This window comes from Alosa pseudoharengus, unplaced genomic scaffold, assembly GCF_046254945.1.
Source record: "Alosa pseudoharengus isolate Yale_2024_CS ecotype anadromous, Long Island Sound unplaced genomic scaffold, YU_APseudo_1.1 YU_APseudo_1.1_scf_5, whole genome shotgun sequence".
In the NCBI taxonomy this organism is placed as follows: Eukaryota; Metazoa; Chordata; class Actinopteri; order Clupeiformes; family Clupeidae; genus Alosa; species Alosa pseudoharengus.
The window spans coordinates 9589188-9612425 of record NW_027468837.1 but is presented as its reverse complement, the minus strand read 5'-3'; the positions used below and the strand labels follow the sequence as shown (position 1 = coordinate 9612425).

The window sequence follows — 23238 nt, the reverse complement described above, 5'->3', positions numbered from 1 at the left end:
TCCCTCTCTCTCTCTCTCTCTCTCTCTCTCTCACACACGCACAGACAGACACACACAGAATGGACAAATACCACATGTTGACAGGGAAAAATGTCCTTCCTGTATGAGCATTTCTCATTGTAGGAGAATGCTCTTCCCTGGTTCTATTTCACTCTGCCAAAATATACTTTTCTTCCTGCGTACCACCGATGCCGTCCTGGAAAAAACATGATCATCCATCTCCTGTCATCCTGCGAAGCACTTATCTACTTCAGAAATGACAAAATCTCCATCCAAAATACACCATTAGCGCCGGAGGAGCCTTAGCCATTGTGTGGTCTGGAGAGACTGCCAGTGCGCGAGGCATGAAGCCAGCACAATTGCTGCACCGGCATACACGATAAAACTAACAGGATTATTATTTCATACCCTGGGTGCCGTTCTCATGCTGCACACGTAGCCATCTTGCTGACTGGAGTTGTTGAAGCTAGCTGCCTTTGTGAGTAAGTCCTCCGGAAGGTACGGGATCGTGCCTGTCCAAACAGCTTTGGAATGGTTAACGAGCGTGGCGGGTCCGCCGGGCGAGAGATGTTGCTGGCGGGGGAAAAGATCTGGGGCATCCAGAGCACGACAGGCTCGATCACACACAGGCTCAGCGCTGCTCACCGACTTCAGAGTTCTGGCTTGTTACTTTGACACCATACTCCAAGGCACACACAAACACCAGCGCAAACTCGGAGTAAGGGAACCAGAGAAAAAGAGCGAAGAGGGGGAGAGAGAGAAGCCTGAAAGAAGACACGCCACAAGTATGATAGAAGTGTCAAGGGGTGACTACAAGAGGTGTGAGAGCGAAGGGTGGGGGGAGGCGGAGGAGGAGGAAAAGTTTAACCCCCTCCCCCTTTCCCCTTGCAGCGCGAGGAACATGCTCTGCCGTAGGGCTCCTGGTGTTACAGGTCCATCGCACCTCTGTTAAACACATTGTCTGATGTGTGTTTGGCACGGGGCCCCTTGATTTCCTCCACCGTATAAAAGTGGCTCTCTTATCTGCAGATGTTTCCCTCCTCCACACGGATTTAGTCACACCACAGTCTGGTGAGAGTCAGAGAGAAAGGAAGAGAGAAAGAGAGAAGGAAAGAGAGAGGGATCGAAAAGAGAGAAAGACCACAGCGGAAGAGTCCCATCTGGAGGGGAGCTACGAGGAACAGGGGCAGTTCTAAGGACCGTCTCGCCGTCTGTGTGTGGGGGGTAGGAGGGGGCAGAGAAGGGGGGGGGGCACATGGCATTTGGATGAGAATCAGAGAGGACAGAACAGCAGGGAATGCCAAACCCTGTCATTGGACAGAGAGAGAGAGAGAGAGAGAGAGAGAGAGAGAGAGGAGATAAACAAAACCCTACACAACCCAAAAGGAGACAAAAAAAAAGCGTTCAGTGTTCTATGGTGAAACTGACTACCAGCGGGAAAAGGGGGGGAGTTGAGGACAGACATATGCCATTGTTCGGAGTTCCTGTCTCTTCTCTCCTCTAGGAGTTCTGTAGAAGTCAGTCTGGCATCAGAAGAACTCCCTGGATGGTAAGTGCATCAAGATGATCGCTCCTCAGTATGGCTTTCATGTTTGAGTGCCTGCCATCCAACGTTAGTGCAGAGGCTGAGTGCATCTTCGTCCACCCCCACCCCACTACACCATCACCACTTCTACTGCTTCACAAACCTTCCTTACAAACCTCACCACCTGAATGCTTTACTCAGTACTGCACCAAAAACAGACTGGGGGAGAGAGTGACTGGAAAAAGGTTAAGAAAAAGCAGAGGAGTAAGGAAGAGAGAGAGACTGTAGAAAGAGAAAAAAGTTTTAACTTTGAGAGACTCAAAAGATCCGAACAGAGAGACAGCAGGTTGGGTTGGGGTGGAGTGTTGGAAGGGAGGGAGGGGAGGGGGGATAAGAGTGAAGAGGATCTCCATCTGTCTGAGAGGGTCAGACAAGAGCAACGCTTCAGATCTCTCAATCCAAGGCCTCAGGAGTAGCACAGGGACTGCAGATAAGAGAGGAATAGAAAAGGAGGGAGAGAGAGAAAGGGAGAGGAAGAGAGATGGAGAGAGAGGAAGAGGGAGAGAGAGTTGGAGAGGAAAGGAGTGAGAGTGTATGAAGTAAACATTTTGATAACGAGCGGATATTTTCATAGTCCTCTCAGCTGCTTCAACTCGCCATCTAAGATCACATTCTTGGCTATTTTTCAAAATCATGCTAATTAGCTTCATTCAAGTTAATAATTTGGCTTTCACCAGTGATTGCAAATGATGCCACTCAATGTTCCAAATGAAACAGTAACAACTCCGTATTGTAGTTTAAGGAAACAACCAATTTTGGATCACAATTACGTAAATTTCTTCATCTATGATCAAACGTTCAAATGATTAAAGGGGGAAAAAAACACAGCGCCAAAGAGTTATATAAATTTAACATTTTTTATTTGTGAAAAACTACAAGCAAAATTCATAAATAGACATTTCTATTTGAAGCGGAGAAAAAAAATGATAAAAGGTAGCATCTAAGAGCGAAGTCGTGCACATGCCAAGAAACATGTATTATCTCAACATTGGATTAGCTAAGACAAAGGAGCGCTGATCATTTAATATTCCCCAAATACATTTACACAATTAAGAAATGAATGAGACCATTTCACAAAATTACCAAGAACACTCTGCGAGAAGAACAAAAAAAGTGAAACAACGAAACAGAAAAACTCGTAAAATGACTTGTAACTCGAAAAATGAAAAAGTACTGATTAATATGCTATCGGACCCTACAGAACATTTCATTTAACATAAACATTAAAAGTACTGTACGACAAGACCTCGTATTAGGAGAAAATTAAAAGAACCTGTATAGTACACTTACATCGGAGATTTTCCACGAGATTAATGTTATACCATTAAGTAAACAAGCATTCTATATTTGGGTCTGACAAAATAAAATAAAACGAAGCTAAAAAATTGTAACCATCTTTACACAGTAAAATAAGGTTACTGGTCGCACACAAGAACAGAACTGCTTGCGCGTTACAAGAGAAAAAACAAAAACAACAAAAAAGAAAAACAACAATTGCTCAGCTCCATTGCCATTCTCTGTATGCTGGCTTTTCCGCACCATTTCTTTCAGTTACACATACAAGCAGTTTACACATCCAGCAAAATTGTCCATTTTTCAAATAAATTAAGACACAATTATTATTATTATTTTTTTTTTTCATTTTAATTTTTCTTTATAATTTTACCAAAAAAAAAAGCCAGGTGTTAGCGGGGTAAGGCAGGTGAAAAGATGGCTATATATAGAAGTCATAGAAAATGTAAATGGAATATACATTATCATAAAGTCAAGGGAGGAGAGAGATGTGAAAATCTCCCACTAAAAGCATTCTCTTTGATCAGTGTTCATCCCAAGCCCCTTCTTATTCGTCACAAAACTATTCTCTGTTGTCTCAATTGAGAGTTCCATCTTAATCCAGCTCATATTGCATATTCTCTTGGTAGTGGTGGTGTTTGGGAGGGGGACGGGGGGTGAGTTTCTTTGACTACATTTCTCAAGACGGCCCTCTCTCATATCAGACACATTACTTTGTCAATGAGTTCAGTTCGAGCTACATCATGTCAAGAAACATTCAGAGATGGAGTTTAGGGATTCTTGCAGAAAAACTCACTTTTTGAAACCTAAAAAAAAAAACCCCAAAGGTCTCACCTTCCCCTCTTCTTGGTCTTTCCTTGCTCCACCCTGACAACCTAAAGCCACTGACAAGATCTCTTAACAGAAGCAAAAGATGTGGATCCCTCAAACTGATCAGCTGGCTAGGGGGTGACCACTTTCTCCAAGTTACAAATTGGTATTCATCATGTCTTCTGTCACCACCGCCTGCTTCTCTTGCTTGATCGCTTTCTGCATTACGTGACCAGGTTTAAAACGAAAAAGCGAGCAAGCAGCCCTAGCCAGCCAGCCCTAGCCCGTTGGAAACAACTCACTAAACTGGGCCCTTGGTGTCTTCCTATTAAGTCGGAGGTTTGCACATCTCAATCTAAGGGGCCTCTGCCAGAGTTTACTTGCTTATGGTACAAAAACGAGACACTAGGACCGGGGCAGAGGGAGGGAGGGAGGGTCAAAGGGGCTCAGCATCTGCCCAGTGCAGCACTACCATCTCACTGGATCTCTAGCACCACTGAACGTCCTCAGACACAAAGCAAGGGACAACTGGGGGAACAGAGCAAAGTAAACGCACAACGCAGGAGGCCAGGGCACAGCTGCTTACTGTACAGCAGTGATGACCTTTTGTAAGCTGATCCTTTTTGCTGTCTTTTAAGTGTTCGTTTTTAAACTAGGTTTCAACACATAATCCTCAATATAAACTGGACAAGAATTACACATTTTTAAATGGATTATATTAATGTCTTTATTTAAATCGTATTTAATATGATAATTACACTTTTTTCTCTTTTTCAAATTGTTATTTGCCTAACGAGTCATATCATTATCAAATTCCTTTGGTCCTTCAATAAATAAAACTCAGTTATCATATACACATTTATACTTTGTACAGGTTTAATACAAGTTGAAAGGGAGTTTGCTCAGTTTGTCTCTTACGCTGGATTGGTTTGGTTAGCCTGACTAAGCCAGTTCGCAATAGCAGTCAGCTGTTGAAATACAAAACCCTTCATGAAATATGAACTGTATAAACATCTTTCAGTTCAAGATACTGCGATGTAAGCAAAAAAATACACAAGGTTTATTTACATGGAACTACTACTGTAGAGATACGTTGCCTTCAGTGACATCTTCAATATCTTAAAGTCAATTTAAAACCATATTAAATTCTTCATTTCCCACTTAAACTGCAACTAGTCTCATCGAGTGCAAAAAAAAAACAACCCTTGCACTAAACTAGACAACACTGAGAATTCATGGACTCACCAGAATCTCCAAATCTAAAGGCCTTTCAATTTCGCTCAGCGCAAATATCTTTGCCTCTTAGGTGCGGACTGGGAACTATGCGTAACATTTTCGGTCACTCCCATTGGTTGCAGTTAGCACAGACAGGTGACCCGATGTGCAAGACAAAAGTCAACTTTAGTGTTTTTCCTTGTGAAACTCTGCCATGACGCTACAGCAAACTAAAAAAATAAATGCCATGGAGGGTTTGGCGAACACACTCCGCGAACTTCCACTCAGCTTGCACAAGCTGATATCCACGGATCCGGCGTATACTTCCACATCGGGTTATTTCCCACAACAACGCAGACAACCTCGGACCGAAAACACACATTAAGGGAATAAAGTGGAGAAAGGAAAAAGATGAAACTGGCAAGGGCAAGAGTGGAAAAATGGAATCTCAGGTTTTTCGTTTCTTTTTTTTTTCTGGTAAATCCCCATTATCGTGTGTGAGTGGCAGTCCCGGGGCTGAAACTGTTTCACAGTGTTATCTAGCACCAATGTCAATGGCGAACAGGGGCATTTTTTTCCCAGAGACACAACGGGGGGCACGGCTAAGCAAAGCTCAAAGCAAATGAGGTGAAAGGAGCACCGGAAAAGTGGCGACAGATAATAAATAGGGGTTATAACTGGGAGCAGTCATAGTTGTTAAAACGTCGGTGGTTATTGTGCACAGCAGATACAATTTTGTACAAAAAAGGAACAAACAAACAAACAAATAAAAATGTAAGAGAGTCTGATTCAGCCAAACATCCACTTACAATATAAAAAACAATACATACAAGTTCTCTCGAAAGATACCTCCAGGCTCGTCGGCAGTCCCCTTGAGCTCTCTCTGTCCTTTCTATGACCGTGGAGAGGAGAGTGTGTGAGAAAGTGTGAGTGTGTGAGTGTGTGTGTGTGTGTGTGTGTGTGTGTGTGTGAGATGGGGAGGGGAGTAAATTCTCACTCCTCAAGCATCCATGGCTGAACTCCCTGATCGCTGGGAAAAAGAGAGGCCCATCGCCACAGATCCTGCTCGTAGCTTCACTCTGGGAACCCCGACGACCAACTCTCAGTTTGAAGGAGACCAAGGGAGGGGGGTGGGGTATAAAGTGAATTAGAACAACATGGGGGTTAGGAGAGTGCCGAGAACAGGTAAAGGGGTAAGAGTGTTTCTCCGTCTTGGGTAGACTTTGGGAGGGTAGGTGGGCGCTAGGAGAATAATCCTCAGTCTCTTCATAGCGGTCCAGGAGGATGTTGGATGTCTCATGGGAAACTGGAGGGGGAATGGGGTTGGGTGGTGGGAGGTCTGTGCTGGAGGGAGGGTGGTACTGGGCAAGGTGACCAACTTCCAGGGGACGAGGAAAGGGAAGGGGGGCTCAGAATGACTCATCGTGCCCCACCGAGAGCTCTCCTTTGGGGGTGGAGGCGCGCGATGAGCCCTTGTCCATGCTCTCGGAGCCGGAGCTCTGGTGCTGCTGCTCGGAGCCCGCGCTGGAGGTGACGGTGGAGGAGGAGGTGGAGCACGAGCGTGTCTTCTCCTTAAAGTCTGTGATGATCACCGTCACGTTGCCCACCGTAATGGCTAGCTGCTGCGCCGTGCTGCGATCAATGTTCTTCAGTTTGGGCCTGCGCGCACACACACACACACACACACACACACACACACACACACACACACACACACACACACACACACACACACACACACACACACACACACACACACACACACACACACACACACACACACACACACACACACACACACACACACACACACACACACAAAGGGTTCTTTAAAAAGAAAACAGCTACCTGTACTCTCTTGCTGACAATGACACAGTGAACTTTTGTTTGTGCAGACTCAATGATGGGAGGGCAGCCAGCCTGTGCGTGGGAGTGAGACCACGCTGCTCATTTTCAGTACAAGCCACGCTGCACTCATTCAGCCAGACAGAGAGGGAGGAAAAGAGACAAAGAGAGAGAGAGAGAGAGAGAGAGAGAGGGAGGGAGAAGGGGTGGTAGAAAGAGAGACAGACAGAGAGGGAGAGAGAGAAAGAGAGAGAGTGAGAAAGCAGAGGGTGAGTGAAGTGCATTTATGAATCAGCGTGCCTCTCCATTCATTTTTCAAAGCAGCCTTGTGCACGTCTTGATCATTACAGAGAAGGACTGACAGCTCCACTCCTGTGTAATACAGTGCAATTGTGAGCGACAAGCCTTCGGCTCATCTTTTCAATGAATGTGTTCAGGGCCGGTAGAGAGTGATTTCTCTTTCTGCCGACACTAAACTGTCTTTACTTCTGAGGCACTGGCATTCAGAAATGGGTCCGCCAGCAAGTTAATAAAACCGTTGGCAATTATAATGGTGTCATTTAACAGCTTTCGGTATTCAAATTGCCTTTCTTTAAATCTAAGAAAAGGTGCTGCCTGCTTTGTCGAGTGGATGAAGCGGACGGAGAGCCCACCTTGAAATGTGGGCGCTGTTGGTCTTGGTCGTCGACTTTCCAGACTGTATGCTGCTCCGATCGCATGGTGGACTCTGGTGACTGTCTGACTTGGGTCTGGGGGAGAGGGAAAGAGAAAGCAAGATGATCACACCACACCCTTACTTCAGAGAGACATTTCCGAAAGACAAAAGAAAAAGTTGCTTAAAACTGCTGTGCTTCTATGGCTATGGTGCAGCAGGGGATACAAAGAAAGTTATAAGGGTTGGGAGCTTGAAAACATGTGCAACTCCAAAATAAAAATCCTGGCTGGCTCGCCAACCTGGTCTTTTTGCTGTTGGGCTTCTTGGCGACGGCTGGGGTGATATCCTTCTCGCGGTCCTTCTTCTCCTTGTGCAGGGGCTCCTTGTCACTCTTGTCACTCTTGTCCTTGTCCAAGGGCTCAGCGTCAGGCTGGCGGCCCTCAGAACGGTCACGCTCACGCTCGCCCTCATGGTCTCCCTCGCGCTCGCCCTCTGCCCGGCACTCTCTCTCTGGCCGTTCGGGCTTCTCGCGCTTCTCCTTCTTGGCCGGTGGGGGTGTGGCGTACTGCTGGGCCACCTGCTGTGCCACCAGCTGCGAGTTTATCCGTGGTTTCCTGAGAGAGAGAGAGAGAGAGAGAGGATGAGAGAGGAGAGGGAAGAGGGAGAGAGAATAGGGAGAGGGGAAAAAAGACGGGGAGAGAAAAAGAGAATGCAGGTGCAATCAGTGCCACAATCAGCACAGGTCACTGTTGATTCTCCCTGTGAGGACAGAGAGGCTCTTGAATGGGTGAATGAGTGAGAAAAGGCAAAAAGCCTGGCAGGCTTCTGGTCATCACAACTGGTTCTCACAATGCATCAACTGCCCAGAGCAACTGACTGCTTTCTTGCACTTTCTTTCTCAACGGTCATTTCCCATAGCAATCTGCAGCGGTTTTGTTACCTCCAAGACATCGTTGCCCACCCGCCAACATGATCTGTATCTCTCTGTTTGGAATGATCCCTCTTTCTGTAGGCTATGAGAAGTTAAAAACAAAGCACGTATTCACACCGTCTTAACTGCTAACTCATTGCTGAGCTATACAGCTGATGGAGTAGTTCTCCCTGGCTGCTGCTGTTCATGCACTGGGAGTTTTGGAGCTTTGAGGAGTTGTTTTGCGACAGCATGGGAATTACGATGATCCCTTTTGGATTATCGCTCCACTTTATCCCTCTATGCTTTACATTTGTGTGTTGACCACTACCCTCTCACTTACCTAGCTTTTTCCCGCCTCAGAAAAACAAACAAACAGAAGCCACCACTTAGCAAACGGACTGGCTGACCTGACACCATCCCAACAAAGTTTCTGCAATTACATTCACAATGGTGCTGATCACAACCAAATTACTCACTGACCAGAAAGAAACGACTGTTTAATCCTAACAGCCAATCCAATCCAAGCCATGCTGGTAGGCGACATGTGGCCTGGCCAGTACCGAATTCCCCAGCCTCTCCACCATGTCATGGACACTCTTTTCTTCCAACATGCCCCGTCTCCCTACATACTCACACATACAGGGGTGCAAACCCTGGCAAATACGTTGACCTTAACTGACCACCATTAATCAGTAAGCCATTCTTAAGTGACAAGGTTAAAACCACTGCAGACGTGGCCAATAAAAAAACACTTGTAAAGCTTTTTAAGAACCAAATTTGAATAATTATATGAGCATTTAAGTTTGTTTTGAATGCATGCTGATTGTATTAGGTATGCTGATTGCTGTAACCAGGCTTGGAATTTCACCATTTTAGGGGCAAGGCCACTTGGCCTTCAGTTGGGCATATTTGGTGGGGGGCACAAAGGCCACATGTCAGGGCACCAAGGCCAAAGTTAACTATACAGTAGTATGCTATAAAAATGATCAAAGTTGTATTCACTGCAGTAGACCTGCATCACTGTATGAAACATTACAAAAACATAAAACATGACATATATAACTGTAAATCATCTGATCATCTAATATTTTCAGATATCTAGGCTATATTTAAAAATTTTTTTATATTTGGCCTGTTATGAAATCATGTATTGAACAATTTAAGCACAGCTCAGCTTTAAGAAACTCAAATAGCCTAGATGCATGCTTAGCATTTTGTGATCATTAAGGCTACTTTCACAAACTCTTATAGTCAGCTGTCCTCTGATTTACCGATATCTAGGCGACATTTGTAATATTTATTTTGTATTTGGCCCGTTATGAAATAATGTGGAACAATTTAAACACAGTGTAAAACTTAAATCCCAAATTTGGAGACATCCATGTATGTTGAAATGTACTGCAAATTCAAAACGGGATTAGTCTGGAACGGCTAACTGTACAGGGGACTGCTTTACACCTTTCTGTTCGGTAAGGTCTGCTGTTTATTCTGATATATGGTTTGTCATATGTTAAACGAAGGGTTCGTGAAGTATTCCACCGAGATGAATGGGTAGGGAGATGGACGCAAAACCTTCAGTAGAATTTATGATTAAATTGAATGATATTATTTACTTTTCTCGCGAACCGTTCACCACAGTAATTAGCGGCTAACATCGTTTAAAAGCTGAGAAAAAGCTCTTTCATGTGATACTTGTGATGTCTGTGTGATGAGTAGGCTACTTCGCGAGTAGTTCAACTGAGAAGAATGGGTTAATTTGGACGCACTTTCTTTCTTGCACTGTCACTTTCTTCACTGCGTAATTTGCGCTGTGAATGCTAAGATTATTTTGACAGGCCATAGGCTAAATATATATCGCTATTAGTAGGACGCAAAGCAGAATATTTAAAGAAGGGGGCACCAAGGCCACCGTGGCCTGTAAACCTCTGATTTTCAAAGGGGCGTCACGGCCAACGCAAGGGGCTACGACGGCCATGGCCGTCGTGGCCGCCGTGAAATTCCTACCCTGGCTGTAACGCTATTCAATCCTCTTTGCAAGACCAGAAGCTAAGCACAAACAGTAACCAACAGAAAAAAAAATGCATTAGTCTAACTCATGTATGTTTAAGTATAGCAGCGGGAGGCTGAGAGCACTATTTAATCTAAAGTGAGTTGTAGGCTTCCTCTTCACCCTTTTCATCTCTACAGAAGAGTACACTTCATGTGCGTGGCGAAAGTGCCCATTTACATCTCAGCGGTTCTTCATTGTCAAGTAGGATGTCAAGAGATAGGCTAGGCTTAGTCACTAATCAAAGCTAGCCTAACAGTTGACAGGTTAACAACATGCATGTTAAAAGACTACAGAGTTCACAAAAATACAAGAGAAGAGACTTGCACATGACAGTTTTCCAGTCAAGCAACAGACTTTGACCTTTCCAATTCTAATTCCAAGCTATTTATAACTGTAAGAAAGATATAGTGTCTGATGAAACTGTCATCTGAACTACTTTATCGCTTCCAGAATGCAGGTAAAACCAACCACTTTAAGAAAGTAGAGCACACTCAATGCAAGTACTCAGGGCTTGGTAGTCAGCTTGACATCAAGCCAACACTCGACTCTTATTCAATGCTTTTCAAAATATCACTGTCGCTCCCTGTGTTGTGACAAACAATTTAATAGCAATTACTTGAGCAGTTCTCCAAAAGGGGCACCCACATTACTAGCCACAGATAACCAAAACAACAAAAGAGTGAGAGCGCACAACAAACAAAAGATGGTGAGCAGGTGAGTGTGGATGCATTTATGTGTCAGAGAGAGAAAGAAAGAAAGAAAGAAAGAAAGAAAGAAAGAAAGAAAGAAAGAAGAGTGAGGAGAGAAAGAGAGAGAGAAAAACAGGAAGAGGGGACAGGGACTGTGTGACCGAGAGCAGAGTGGGACCGAGGGACAATGCTGTGTGTTGGCAGGAGACTGGCTCAGTGCTAGTAACAGGCCAGAGCCTGTTTGCTGGTTAATCTCATTACTTGACTCCTTTAATAAATGAATATGGAGGGAGAGAGAGAGAGAGAGAGAGAGAGCGAGCGAGAGAGAGAGAGAGAGAGGTGGGGGTGGGATGGGGTCAGTGGGTGAAATGCTGGTAGCATGTCATTCACCTCCACTAATCTGATTACAGAGAGGTTGGTCCCATTCGTCAGAAATGGGATCAAGAACATGGCACAATCTCTCCTTCTCTCCCTCCCTCCCTCCCTCGTTCTCTCTATCCCTCTCTCCCTCCCTCCCTCCCTCCCTAAACCATGTGACTGTCAAAGCTTATATTCATAAACACTGAGGAAGGATAGTGGGCACACCAATACAATTCTGTATTCCGCTCAAACCAGCAACATCCTTCCATTGGTTGCTTAAGAGCCTGTTACTGTTGGAGCTTGAATATACTCTGTACTGGTAACCGTTTTTAATTGCTACTTGTTGAAAAAGCAAGAGGTGGTCTATAAGATGCTAAAGCCCTTGTCTCCACTTCAGGTCGTGCCTAACAACGCCCCTTAGCCATTCCAAAAACCACATGAACTATGGCCTTGCGGGGCTTATTGCCTAAATATATCATTTACACCCTCGCAAATGACTGACAGTCTAATTTCCTGAAAACAACCCCAAGTGCCCTCACTTGTCATCTTAGGAATCGGAGTCCAGATCAGGTATTAACTCACATTCACGCCTAGCTGACAGCACTGCGGAGGCCTGCTCTTTACAAACCCCTGGCAAAGCACTTAGGAGGAGCGGAGGTCCCAGCTGACATGAGGAGAAGCCACGCCGCCCAGTTCTGAGACTAACGCGGTGAGTGAAGGCTGGGGGAGGGCAACCTGCCCAGAAAATATGATCTTTTCAACACACAATCATGATCTAATTGTGTATTCTAAACCACTCTAATATGTCAGTGAGTGATAACCATTTACATTTTGGGATCTTGTGAAAATACAGACATTAGCCTAGGCCAATTTGGATGCTTGCTTTCAGGGTAGTTGATTAGACTTGTGGTACTACGCCCAGAAGTGCCGAAAGTTGCGCAAACAATGTATAACTTCGCTTTGAGAAACACCTGAGGTGCACAGACGAAGCACACTTCACGTCAGATCGTCTTTTGGCACCAGCACCACACCTGCCGTGCATGGTGCTAGGCCTCCACATGAAAAAGACCCATAAGAGACACGTGACATACATCATTTGGTCAGCCCAGCCATCTAGTATCTAGTAGATTTGTATACATATTTATTTAATTATACTGATCATAGCTGCTATAGGGCTTGCTGGCAAACGGAATTTCATTGTATCTTGTGTGCAATGACAATCAAGCTTCTTATCGTATGTAGTAGGCAATGATTTAGTAGGTTCGTCAATGCAGCTCGGGCTCATGCCATCAACATTTATGTGGAATGTCACAGCATCCACAATTAAAATGAAAATTAGATCCTGGACATCCAGACTGATCGCGATGAAAAATCAGAGTGCAGTGTTTCCCACAGAATTGAATTCTATTTGTGGTGGTAGGTTCGCAGAATTAACTTTACATTAACAGTTAACAGTTTTTAACAAATTAGCGCAGCGTGGTCATGATCAAGTCAAGTCAAGTCAAGTCGGCTTTATTGTCAATTTCTTTACATGCACTGGTCATACAAAGAATTGAAATTTCGTTTCTTACTTTCCCATGCAGACATAGACATACTTTAAATACAGACATAGATATACTTTAGACATAGACACAGCCATAGACAATCAGTTGTCAGTGATGGGAGAGTGGGTAGAGTGTTCAGCATCCTGATTGCTTGGTGGATGAAGCTACTTGCAAGTCTGGTGGTGCGGGAGCGGAGGCTCCTGTACCTCTTTCCAGAGGGCAGGAGGCTGAACAGTTTGTGTGCAGGGTGGGTTGTGTCCTTGACAATCATTAGTGCTTTGCGGGTGAGGCGTGTGGTGTAAATGTCCTGTAGGGAGGGGAGTGGTGCTCCAATGATCCTCTTAGCTGTGTATGATGCAGATTTAAGCACAATTTAGCCAGTTGACTTTTATGCAATTGCAGGATTGTTAATGTTTTCTTTAAATGTGCATGTAAGTTTGTTGAGAGACCAGGAGAGGCTGCACAAAGGTATACATAGCTTTACAATGGACAAATACCATCGAATTTAAACAGTACCACATGGAAAATCATTGTGTGGTGGTCAGTGTTGATATTGTGGTGGGCTGCCACAAATAAGTCAATGTATGGGAAACACCGCAGTGTGCTTGCGCGTCGGCGTGAAGGCACGTACACTGTGTGTGTGTTTCTTGCCTGACCTCCGTGGCCTTGTCATCATTAGCGAGGACAACTGCAGTCATTCACGTGGAGCATCAGCGCCCTTCATTCAAACTACACCACTGCCAGAACAAATGCTGCTGTGTCGAGGTCCGTGTTTAACACCCCGCACCATGTATAAAGAATGCATGCGCGCACACACGCGCACACACACACGGTACTAGGGAACATGAACAGTGGGCTGGGTTGTGCTTTGGGCTCAGGTCTGGGCTCAGAGTTGAGTTGAATAAACAGCAACAAGACTAGGCCAGGGACCTGAGGGCCCAGAGAGACAGAGAAAGAGAGAGAGAAAGAAAGGAAGAGAGAAAGAAAGAAAGAAAGAAAGAAAGAGAGAGAGAGTGTGATGGGGAGGGGGTTGGAGAAAGTAAAAGTAAGAGAAATTGCATCCCGAGCCAGCTTACGTTCCTGCAGCATAATGGCCAACATCTGGCAGCAGCTGGAGATGGAGGGAGGATTCCGTGGAGAAGAAAGAGGGAGGAGAGGGGCTGAGCTCATAAGAGAGATGAGAGGGAAGAGAGGGAGGAGGAGTGGCGGGGAGGATAAGGGTGGAGAGGAGAGGAGAGTGTGGGATTGCAGAGAGGAAACACTCAAAGGAGAGGAACAGGTAGCAGAGACAGGACAGTAGAGAGGAGTGAAGGGAGGAAACCGGAACGGATAAAGAACAGGGGGCAGTGAAAAGGGAGAGGAGATGTAAAGGAAAGAGAATGATGGGTAGAGAGCAGGGGTAGTGGTAGGGCTGCACAATTCATCGAATTTTAATCACGATCACGATTTTGGCTTCCCACGATCAAATTTGCTTGATCGAGTGATATTAAAAAAGCGTGCTCTACCCATTGAACCAACCTGGCAACCCATATAACACTCCGCTACAAAACAATGTGCCTGCATGCAGCCTACCAATGACAACTGTTCCCTGCACTGCTCAGCCTGATGCAATGCTCAGTTTTGATGCACTGTGGACTAGTAGCATTATGTTAACTATTAGTAGGCTAGTTAGACTATACAAAAAAAACGAGCACAGCAGGCCAAGAGCTTGTCCCTCGAAACGGATCATCCGTTGTTCGAAAATATTTCGGATTTCAGGCAAGTGGAGTTAACCAAAAACTTAAGCAAAGCAGGGCTCTCAACTCATACCGTGAAACACATCACATCAAACCACACATGCCTTTTTATCACGTTAACTTTTAGTCCTTGTTTGCTTACTCCGATATAGCCTATAATAAGAGTTGAGCTAACGACGGGATCCGTGAATTATATTCATGTATTTTATAAGTTACATGTGCAACCTACAATGCATGCGTTTCAAGACACAGCCTACTCAAAACGAGTGAACAATAATGAAATTGTAGCCTACACGTCAGTGTTTTACATATCAACGAATGACTAAACCAGGGGTGTCCAAACTGCGGCCCGCCACGCACTTTAATCCGGCCCGCCGAGCATTTATTAGTTTATCATAGATCCGGCCTGCCAAGCATATAATTAGGTTATCATAGCTAGCTATTTCTTTCCCAGCGATAGACGACGTTGTGATTAACTTCAGGCTACTGCAAACTGCTTTACACTCTTCCTAAAGAACGTTTACAATGTCATGTCAAAACAGCTTGTTACATCGAGATACATAGTATCTCCATTGCAGCAGATAACTACGTTATGCTACTCCATTTAATTGGGAACGCATGCACGAGAGAGAGCGCAATGGCAACAGTTCCCATTACTGACCATTTACAAACTGAGTGGGCACAGCACTAGCCATAGGCTATTTGAGTGGATCTGGCAAAGGGTCTTAAATTGACAGTGCACCATTTATAAATGAATAAAAAGCATCAAATTAACAGTATTTCTTAATACTTTGTAATTACTGTGTTGCCGTTAACGTTTCCCCAAATATTAACAAAGTAGCAAGCTGGAAGTTTGGAAGTCGCAGTCAATCTATATTTGCAGTAATTTTGGGGAGTAAATGTGAGGGGAAGAATTTGGGTGAGCCAGATAGCAAGTCCAATATGTTTAAGGGAAAAAATATTTTTGTCACTAAAATTAATTAATAATCGTGATAAATAATCGTGATCTCAATATTGATCAAAATAATCGTGATTATCATTTTGGCCATAATCGTGCAGCCCTAGGTAGTGGGGAAGGTAGAAACAAGCTGCTCTTAAGCAAGTGGTATGCTTCACCATGCACATTTGGAGAGGCGAGAGGTGTCACCATTTGTTGGGAGGCATAAGAAACCCCCCCACATGGGCATTGATGATGCAATTCTAGTCACGCACCGGGTGCGTTGGACACAGTCGCGGGATCATGTCATGGCTTTTAGGGAGGGGGTGTTAAAAAGGAAAGAGGAGGACTGGCAAACTGTCTACAAGAGAGGACCAGCAGAGAAGTGACAATATTGAAAAAGAGACACTGACGGATTCGAGGGAAGGGTTGAAGGGAGAAGAGAAGACGGTAGCAGGAACTAAAATGTAGTCTGGATTAGGGTTGCACGATCTGGGGGAAATGTCTAATTGCAATTTTTCTGATATATACTGCAATTGCAATTCAATATCATTTTTGCAAGTCAAGTTTCAGTTAAATAGTCCATATTTCTCTTTAAGTTGGACTACTTCTGACTGGTCAGCATGCCTAGCACATAAGCATAGCACACCTGTTAGGCCACACAAGCATAGCACACCTGTCTGCCACACAGAGGATGTGTAGCAATTAGATTAACAGAGCATAGTTGCCGTGCACAATTGATTGCAGCCTTTGTGATAAAAAAAAAATAACCAGTAGACTATGATAAACTAGCAAATTAAGCTACTTTATTTACAATATTTCCAGGCTTCAACCAGTGCTGCCAGTGCTGCTTTTCATTCAGACTTATGTGCACATTTATTTATTTGAGTGTTTTTCATGAGTATGTTGCTGCTATTCCTTTTCGGAGTGTCTATTTACTCCCCTGGTACGAATAGCCTTGGCCACTCAGCTGAGCTATTCACACCCATAGACAGTAAAAGAAATGGACGAACAGACTCCGTCGTTTTCAATGGGAGGGCACTGAAGGTTTTTTCAGTTGGCTTGCCATCGTACTGCGCAGACTCGCACTTAACTTTGTGACGTTAGCCATCGAACTGAATCTTGTAACTCCTATGATAGATGGTTCACACAGAAATTCTTCTCACACTTTCTTCACCTTCAAAGTCATCAAAGTTAAACATTTACTTATGTATTATTATTAATATCATCCTAACAAGTGATATCAAGTCGTGTTAATGTTGAAACTACCAGACATGATCATCTTCAAACACAATTAAGGTAAAACAAAACCAAAAAGTCATAGCCTTCGTCTTTCCACTTTTCCGACTTACAGTCAATCCATCGAAAACCTCTGAAATGATTAACGTTAGTGCCGTTTTTTTATTAGGTTTACTTGCCTCTATGTAATGCTTTACCTTAACATACAATGGTATTGTAGGCTACATAGCTTTGTTCATGAGTTTCCGTGCTGGCAGGACTTCTTATCCAAACAATACGGTTATCTCCCTACTGTGCGACAGGCATAATAGCATCATATTACGTCAAACGTTAGATTCCCTATAACCGGACTCGCTAACTATACTTCTTACGGGAACCTCAACGTTACATACGAGGTAGTTGAGCCTGTTTTGCCTTCTATTGTTTATGTAGATAATACAGAAGCTACAATGTCGGCACAGGATATATGTTATATGAAGTTATGGGAGTTCAAAAAAATCCTAAATGAATGGGCGTTCTATTGGGTTAGCAGAGAGTTGATAACCACCGCTACATCGATGCTTCTACTTCCGGGAATTCGCCTGCCCCCTTGTTCACACCCTGTGACATAACAACAAAAAGACGTTGCTCACGTGCACAAAAAACATGGCGGACATTCGTTTTTTTTGTCAGCAGAAAGTGAAGAATTCTGAAAGGTTTCGGCACTAATATATGTTCAAATTAAGTTTTAGATTGAAAAGTTGTGTTTTATTTTCATTTATTTTCTTTCTTTAGTGAACACATAAAACTGTCAGTTTGTTAGTTAACAGAAATTTCGTGAATATGACGCTCAGGCCTACAAACTATAACTGCAAACACCCATTTAGATGTGGAAGTAGATAGTGCAGTGGTCACAGACATGGTATAGTATGTGGGAGACCCGGGTTCAATTCCTGCATGATGCATTTTGGCAGAGTGAGTGCACACGTATACCAACGTCTCTGGAGAGAAGGCACGCAATTTGAACAAGAAATCGGTTCTCAAACGGAAGTTTTGATTGCAACAATTAGCTAGTTCATGCACCAGGGTGTAAATAGCATACATTTTTTTTTCTTCTGGTCCTTATCTGAAATAGTTGGTTTTTTTTAAATCAATAATTATCGATATCGACTGATATGAAATACTTATTTCAGTTTTCAGCCATATCGCCCAGCCCTAACACACACACAGATGTTCACACTGAAAACACAAACCAATCCAAATGGCATTCTACTCACTGTTCCTTTCGCAGAGGTGCTAACTACACCCTAAGCAGCTGTTGAAGTCTGAATGGCTTGTTAGGTTCCCCCCACCTTCTCTCTCACACCATGTCACATCGTCCCACATCTAGACCTGATCGGAGAGGAGAGGAAGTGCAAAGGGATTTCCCTGCTGTCTGAGGAACCAAGCTGCCACCACACGAGGTGTCCTCTCCACTCTAATGCAGATCCCTCCTCCTCCCCCGAGTGTGTGTGTTTACACATCACAAGTGAGCCAGAACAGCACAGGGAACACGCACAGGGAACACACACACACACACGCACGTACGCACACGCACACGCACGCACACACACGCACACGCACACACACACACACAGCTCAAGAGATGAGCCAGAGCTTATTTGGTCTTGTTTGTTTGTCTGGCAGGCAGGCATTGTTGGAGACACACACGATAGCAGGGGAATCAGCGATGTAATAAGCATGACCATTAAAAAAATAAAAACAGAACTGCTTGAATAAAAACAGAAAGCAGGTGGAGTGGTAGAGTCTGGGGCCTAGTCCACACGTACCAAACTGATCTTTTTTTCCTCCGTCTTCCCTGGAACCGTATCAAGAATATTTGCGTCCAAACGGATCCATCTCAACACGACTCAACACGTTACTTCATACCCCAGGCCTATAGGTGGCACTGTTTCTTTACAGAAATTGACCAAAACTTGCGCTTTACAAACAGACAGAATAGGCTACGACGAAATGGCTAGTGCAAGGAAACCAGAATTGTTTGTGTGGAGAGATGGTGAACTGTCAACTGTAGTCAATTGTAAAACTAATAAACTTTATTTTACGGTTTGTGAAGGGTGCAGTCCCGTCCTTTATTTGGCTGACGCAGGTAGGCCTACTAATCACCTTTACTTTCTTTGGTTGTAGGATAGTCCGTGATTCACATTAGTTTTGGCTATCACCGCAATTAGGCTACTAAACGCAAGGCTTACCCAAGTTCTAGGCTATTCTGTCGCCACATTTATATATTGCTATAAAACCTTCGTTAGTAACAGTCAATACTTTTGCCTGCATCAAATCGCGCATTCGCATTCAGTGTGCTACCATCGGCTTAACGTGAGTTCTAAGCGTCTTTGTATGCTTATATCAGATTTCACTCGACTGTGAATGCATGTATATAATGTTGTAAGACATGTAAAATAAATGAATGACACTGGCACGACGCACAAATTAATGTAGCCTAAACTTACACCGCACTTTCCTAATAACTTAAGTTCTCTCACGTCACTGACAGTAGCTAGAATGCATAAAAAAACACCGGGAAAAACAGTGTTCAGTCCACCAAGTCATAAGCTATCAGCACTGCGCAGCACCAGTTGTGATATTTATCTTACGGAGTGTAATCGTAGGTAATGTCATGTATGACAACTAGTATTGTTAGGCAATACTATAAGTGCAAGTCCAGGGCAGCTGAGGTGTGGCGATGACATCATCGATACGCAAGCAGGATGTGCGGTTTCGCTGTCTAAACGAATTCAAACGGGCTACGGTTTCAGATTTTTCCACTCTAGGACCAGGTTTCAGAAAAGTGCGGTTTCGGGCAGTGCGTTTACAGGATTCGTTTGGACGCTTGGCCAAGACAAAGCAAAACCTCTGCGTTTAACCTAAAAAGCGTCTCCGTGTGGACAGGCCCTGGGATGAGACTGGTAGTCGAGCCGCCTCTGCCGCTCCCGCTGACTGATGGCCTTACAGCGGCGTTCTGTCCCTCTGGAGGGCCGGCAATCAAAGGGCAATCAATCGCCTCATAATGGGCAATCATGTCACACGGAGACTGGCCAGCGTGGAGAGGGTGGGACGGCGCGGGCAATACAGACGCCGTTGGGAATGCTGATGTGACCGACCGTCCCTCCTATCGGTGGTGCCAGGGGTCATTACAGCAACGGCTCTTTGCTCTGGGATATCCAGGTCAAGGATGACCGAGCCCAGTGGCAACAAAGGACTGGACTTGCACTTGAACTCCTAAATATCTTCTAAACATCAGAACCAACTGCTAGCGCTGACGCTGAGCCATTTAAATGTGGAGCTTTCAGTGGAAGTGTGTAATCTCAAGTTCGCTGTAATCGTCATCACCAACATGATGATCTCGTTTTCCGAGTCAGCGATTCAAAAGGAGCACGCCATAGATAAGAGCTCAACTGCACACAGGATTCTCTTTCACACACACACATACCAAGACTAGCACATAATAATCTACCCTCGGGGAGTCCCATTTAAATGTGTGAATTCACATCGCTGGCATGTAAACAGTTATGCTATGTCCTCCAGTCACCAAAAATAGTCTCTCTTTCCATTCCACCTGCACTAACCCGCGCGCCATTCGCTTGGAACCAGAGTGGGGGATTTGCCAGTGGTGCAAGGCGCTAAGCCACTTGTAAGCAGGTACTCAGTTAAGGCTACTTCCAGCAGGATCCCAAATCCTCTGCACCCTGGGGATAAGCTGGACCCTTGCCAGCAAGAGTGGACAGAGGAGCGATTGATTTGATACCACCCCCCCACTAAACACACACACACACACACTAAGATTTGTACGAGCTGCTGCTGTGGATAAGCGAGGCAAGAATGGGCACGGGGCACAGTGTTTAACGCTGCCTCACGGTGCCAGCTGTAACTCCCCAGGGAGGCAGGAGCGTTCCCTGGCACGTTAACACCAGACCACTGCTGCTGCTGAGCTACACCCAGTGCACAAGGCAGCATTATGTTCAGCCTGAGGCAGCCTGGAGCACTGACCCCACTGACACCTGAACGACGGGGTGAATGGCTGGGTGAGAAGTTTGGGTAGAAGGGTGGGTTCGTGGAGGGTATGAAATTAGATGGGATGAGAGGTGTGTGTGTGTGTGTGTGTGTGTTCCAAGGGCTCAGGAGGTTGAGTCATGTGTAATCAGTGTCATGACCCTCCTCCGCCCACGTCAAACCCCCCCCCCCCCCCCCCGGGCAAGGCTCCCTGCATGGCCTGGTCATTCGGCCCTATTAAGCCGTGACTGACAGCCTCTCGCCAGCGCTCCCTCCCCGTGGCGTCTGACAGCTGCGAGAGAGAGAGAGAGAGAGAGAGAGAGAGAGAGAGAGAGAGAGAGAGAGAGAGAGAGAGAGAGATAGAGAAGACAGTGTGTGTGTGCGAGAGAGAGGGAGAGACAGAGTGTGTGTGCGAGAGAGAGAGAGAGAGAGAGAGAGAGAGAGAGAGAGTGTGAGAGTGTGTGTGTGTGTGTGTGTGTGTGTGTGATGGCAGGAAGCAGGAAAATGACTGTCATCAGCGTTGAGTGATAACAACCCAAGCCAGGGGCAGAGTGGGGAGCAGGATAGCAGGAGCCGGGGCGGAAGATGGAGCGCCGCGGGGGAAAGAGTGTAAATCAGCTTCAGGGGGGAAGAGGGGCCTGTTTAATTTAAATAAAGGGACTAAGGAGCAAATAAATCCCCACTGAGACAAAGCTATTCTTTATTCCACACCCCCCCCCCCCAACCTCCCTAAAGGGAAGTTAGTGCAACGAGAGAGTACTTGAGTCGAGAGAGGCGCAGGGAGGGAGAGACTGGGAACGAGAGACAATGACAGGAATAGAGTGTGAATGTCAGAGAGAGAGAGAGAGAGAGAGAGAGAGAGAGAGAGAGAGAGAGAGAGAGAGAGAGAGAGAGAGAGAGAGAGAGAGAGAGAGAGAGAGAGAGAGCGCGTGAGTGGAGAGCGTGGGTGGAGAGAGAGAGAGAGAGAGAAAGAGAGAGAGAGTGGAGAGAGAGTGTGTGCAAGCTAGAGAGACAGAATAAGGGGACCTCGATGAACACCACTCTTTTGTCTGAAGGGCCTCTAGAGGGGGCGGTAACTGTGGTGGTGGCTGGGGAGAGGAGGGAGGTGTATGTGGTTGGCTCGCTCTGTCTGTCTGTCTGTCTGTGTGTCTGTGTGTCTGTGTGTCTGTGTGTCTGTGTGTCTGTGTGTCTGTGTGTCTGTGTGTCTGTGTGTCTGTGTGTCTGTGTGTCTGTGTGTCTGTGTGTCTGTGTGTGATGGCCAGGGGCTAGGCTAAGCAAAGCATTGCCAGAGGGACACACACACACACACACACACAGCACAGCACAAGCAGTGAAGGCAGCCGCAGGGAATCCCACCTGTCACACATCGACTCCCACTATGACAAGCTGTGAAAACTCAATCATCGCCCTGCTCAGAAACACAACATGCGCCTCTACGGTGGCCGCTGAGCACGTCCGAGCCTTTCACGGAACTCCCTCAGTGACCATGAAACACAACACAAAACAAAAGCAGGTCACCATTATTTCAAAAGGGGGGGGGGGGGGTCTCGTTTTGGCCTCTAAAGCTGCAACACAGAGTTGGAAACTTAATACTTTTATGACATCAAGAATTGTTTTGACATTTGTAACCAACCTTCGGACTCATTTCCATCAAACTAGTTTTGGCCACTAAGGCTGCAAAGCATAGAGCTGGAAACTCAATGACATTTAAACATCAAACATGTCTTTGACATTTGAAACCCTTCAGCAGGATGTAGCCTAGGTCAAGTGATTAATCTGACCTTCATAAGCAAATGAGTAGGCTAGCTACTGTGGGTTACATACTGGAATCACACAAGAAAATAATGTGATGCCTTGGAGCAGGAGCTCCTATATGGATCCACCAGAACTGTTGTTGTCAATAACACTCAGAGTAGGTGCAAAGGTCAATTGCTTTAAAGGCTGGCAATGCAATGCAATAGCCTAAGTGAAGGATCTGACGGCTGACAGTTAGGGGTGTGCATTGGCACTGCCCTCACAATTCGATTCGATTACGATTCACCAGGTAACGATTCGATTCAATTCAATTCTACGATGCATTGCAAATTCTACTGCACACAACAAGGCACATTTTGAGGTCATGAGGCAATACAAGCAGTCAGATATTGAACAGATTTTATTGGCTGCTATGTGTGTATCATCACTCTCCTGTATCTTTAACATAAATGTCATTAAATAATGGAATTTCACCATTTTAGGGGCAAGGCTACTTGGCCTTCAGTTGGGCATATTTGGTGGGGGGCACAAAGGCCACATGTCAGGGCACCAAGGCCAGAGTTAACTATACAGTAGTAGGCTA

The 23238-nt window shown here is 45.2% G+C and overlaps 1 protein-coding gene across 1 annotated transcript in view; it reads right to left on the bottom strand.

Annotated features, from left to right (window-relative positions):
* Positions 1 to 2434: 2434 nt before the first annotated feature.
* The window catches only part of rybpb (RING1 and YY1 binding protein b), a 32556-nt gene continuing 11752 nt past the window's right edge, over positions 2435 to 23238 (bottom strand). The window contains exons 3-5 of the mRNA XM_076269335.1: positions 7703 to 8017; positions 7402 to 7497; positions 2435 to 6562 (exon numbers count right to left, since the gene is read on the bottom strand). Of these exons, the coding sequence (XP_076125450.1) occupies positions 6313 to 6562; positions 7402 to 7497; positions 7703 to 8017 (661 nt within the window). The 3' untranslated portion in view covers positions 2435 to 6312. The remainder of the gene's footprint in view (positions 6563 to 7401; positions 7498 to 7702; positions 8018 to 23238) is intronic.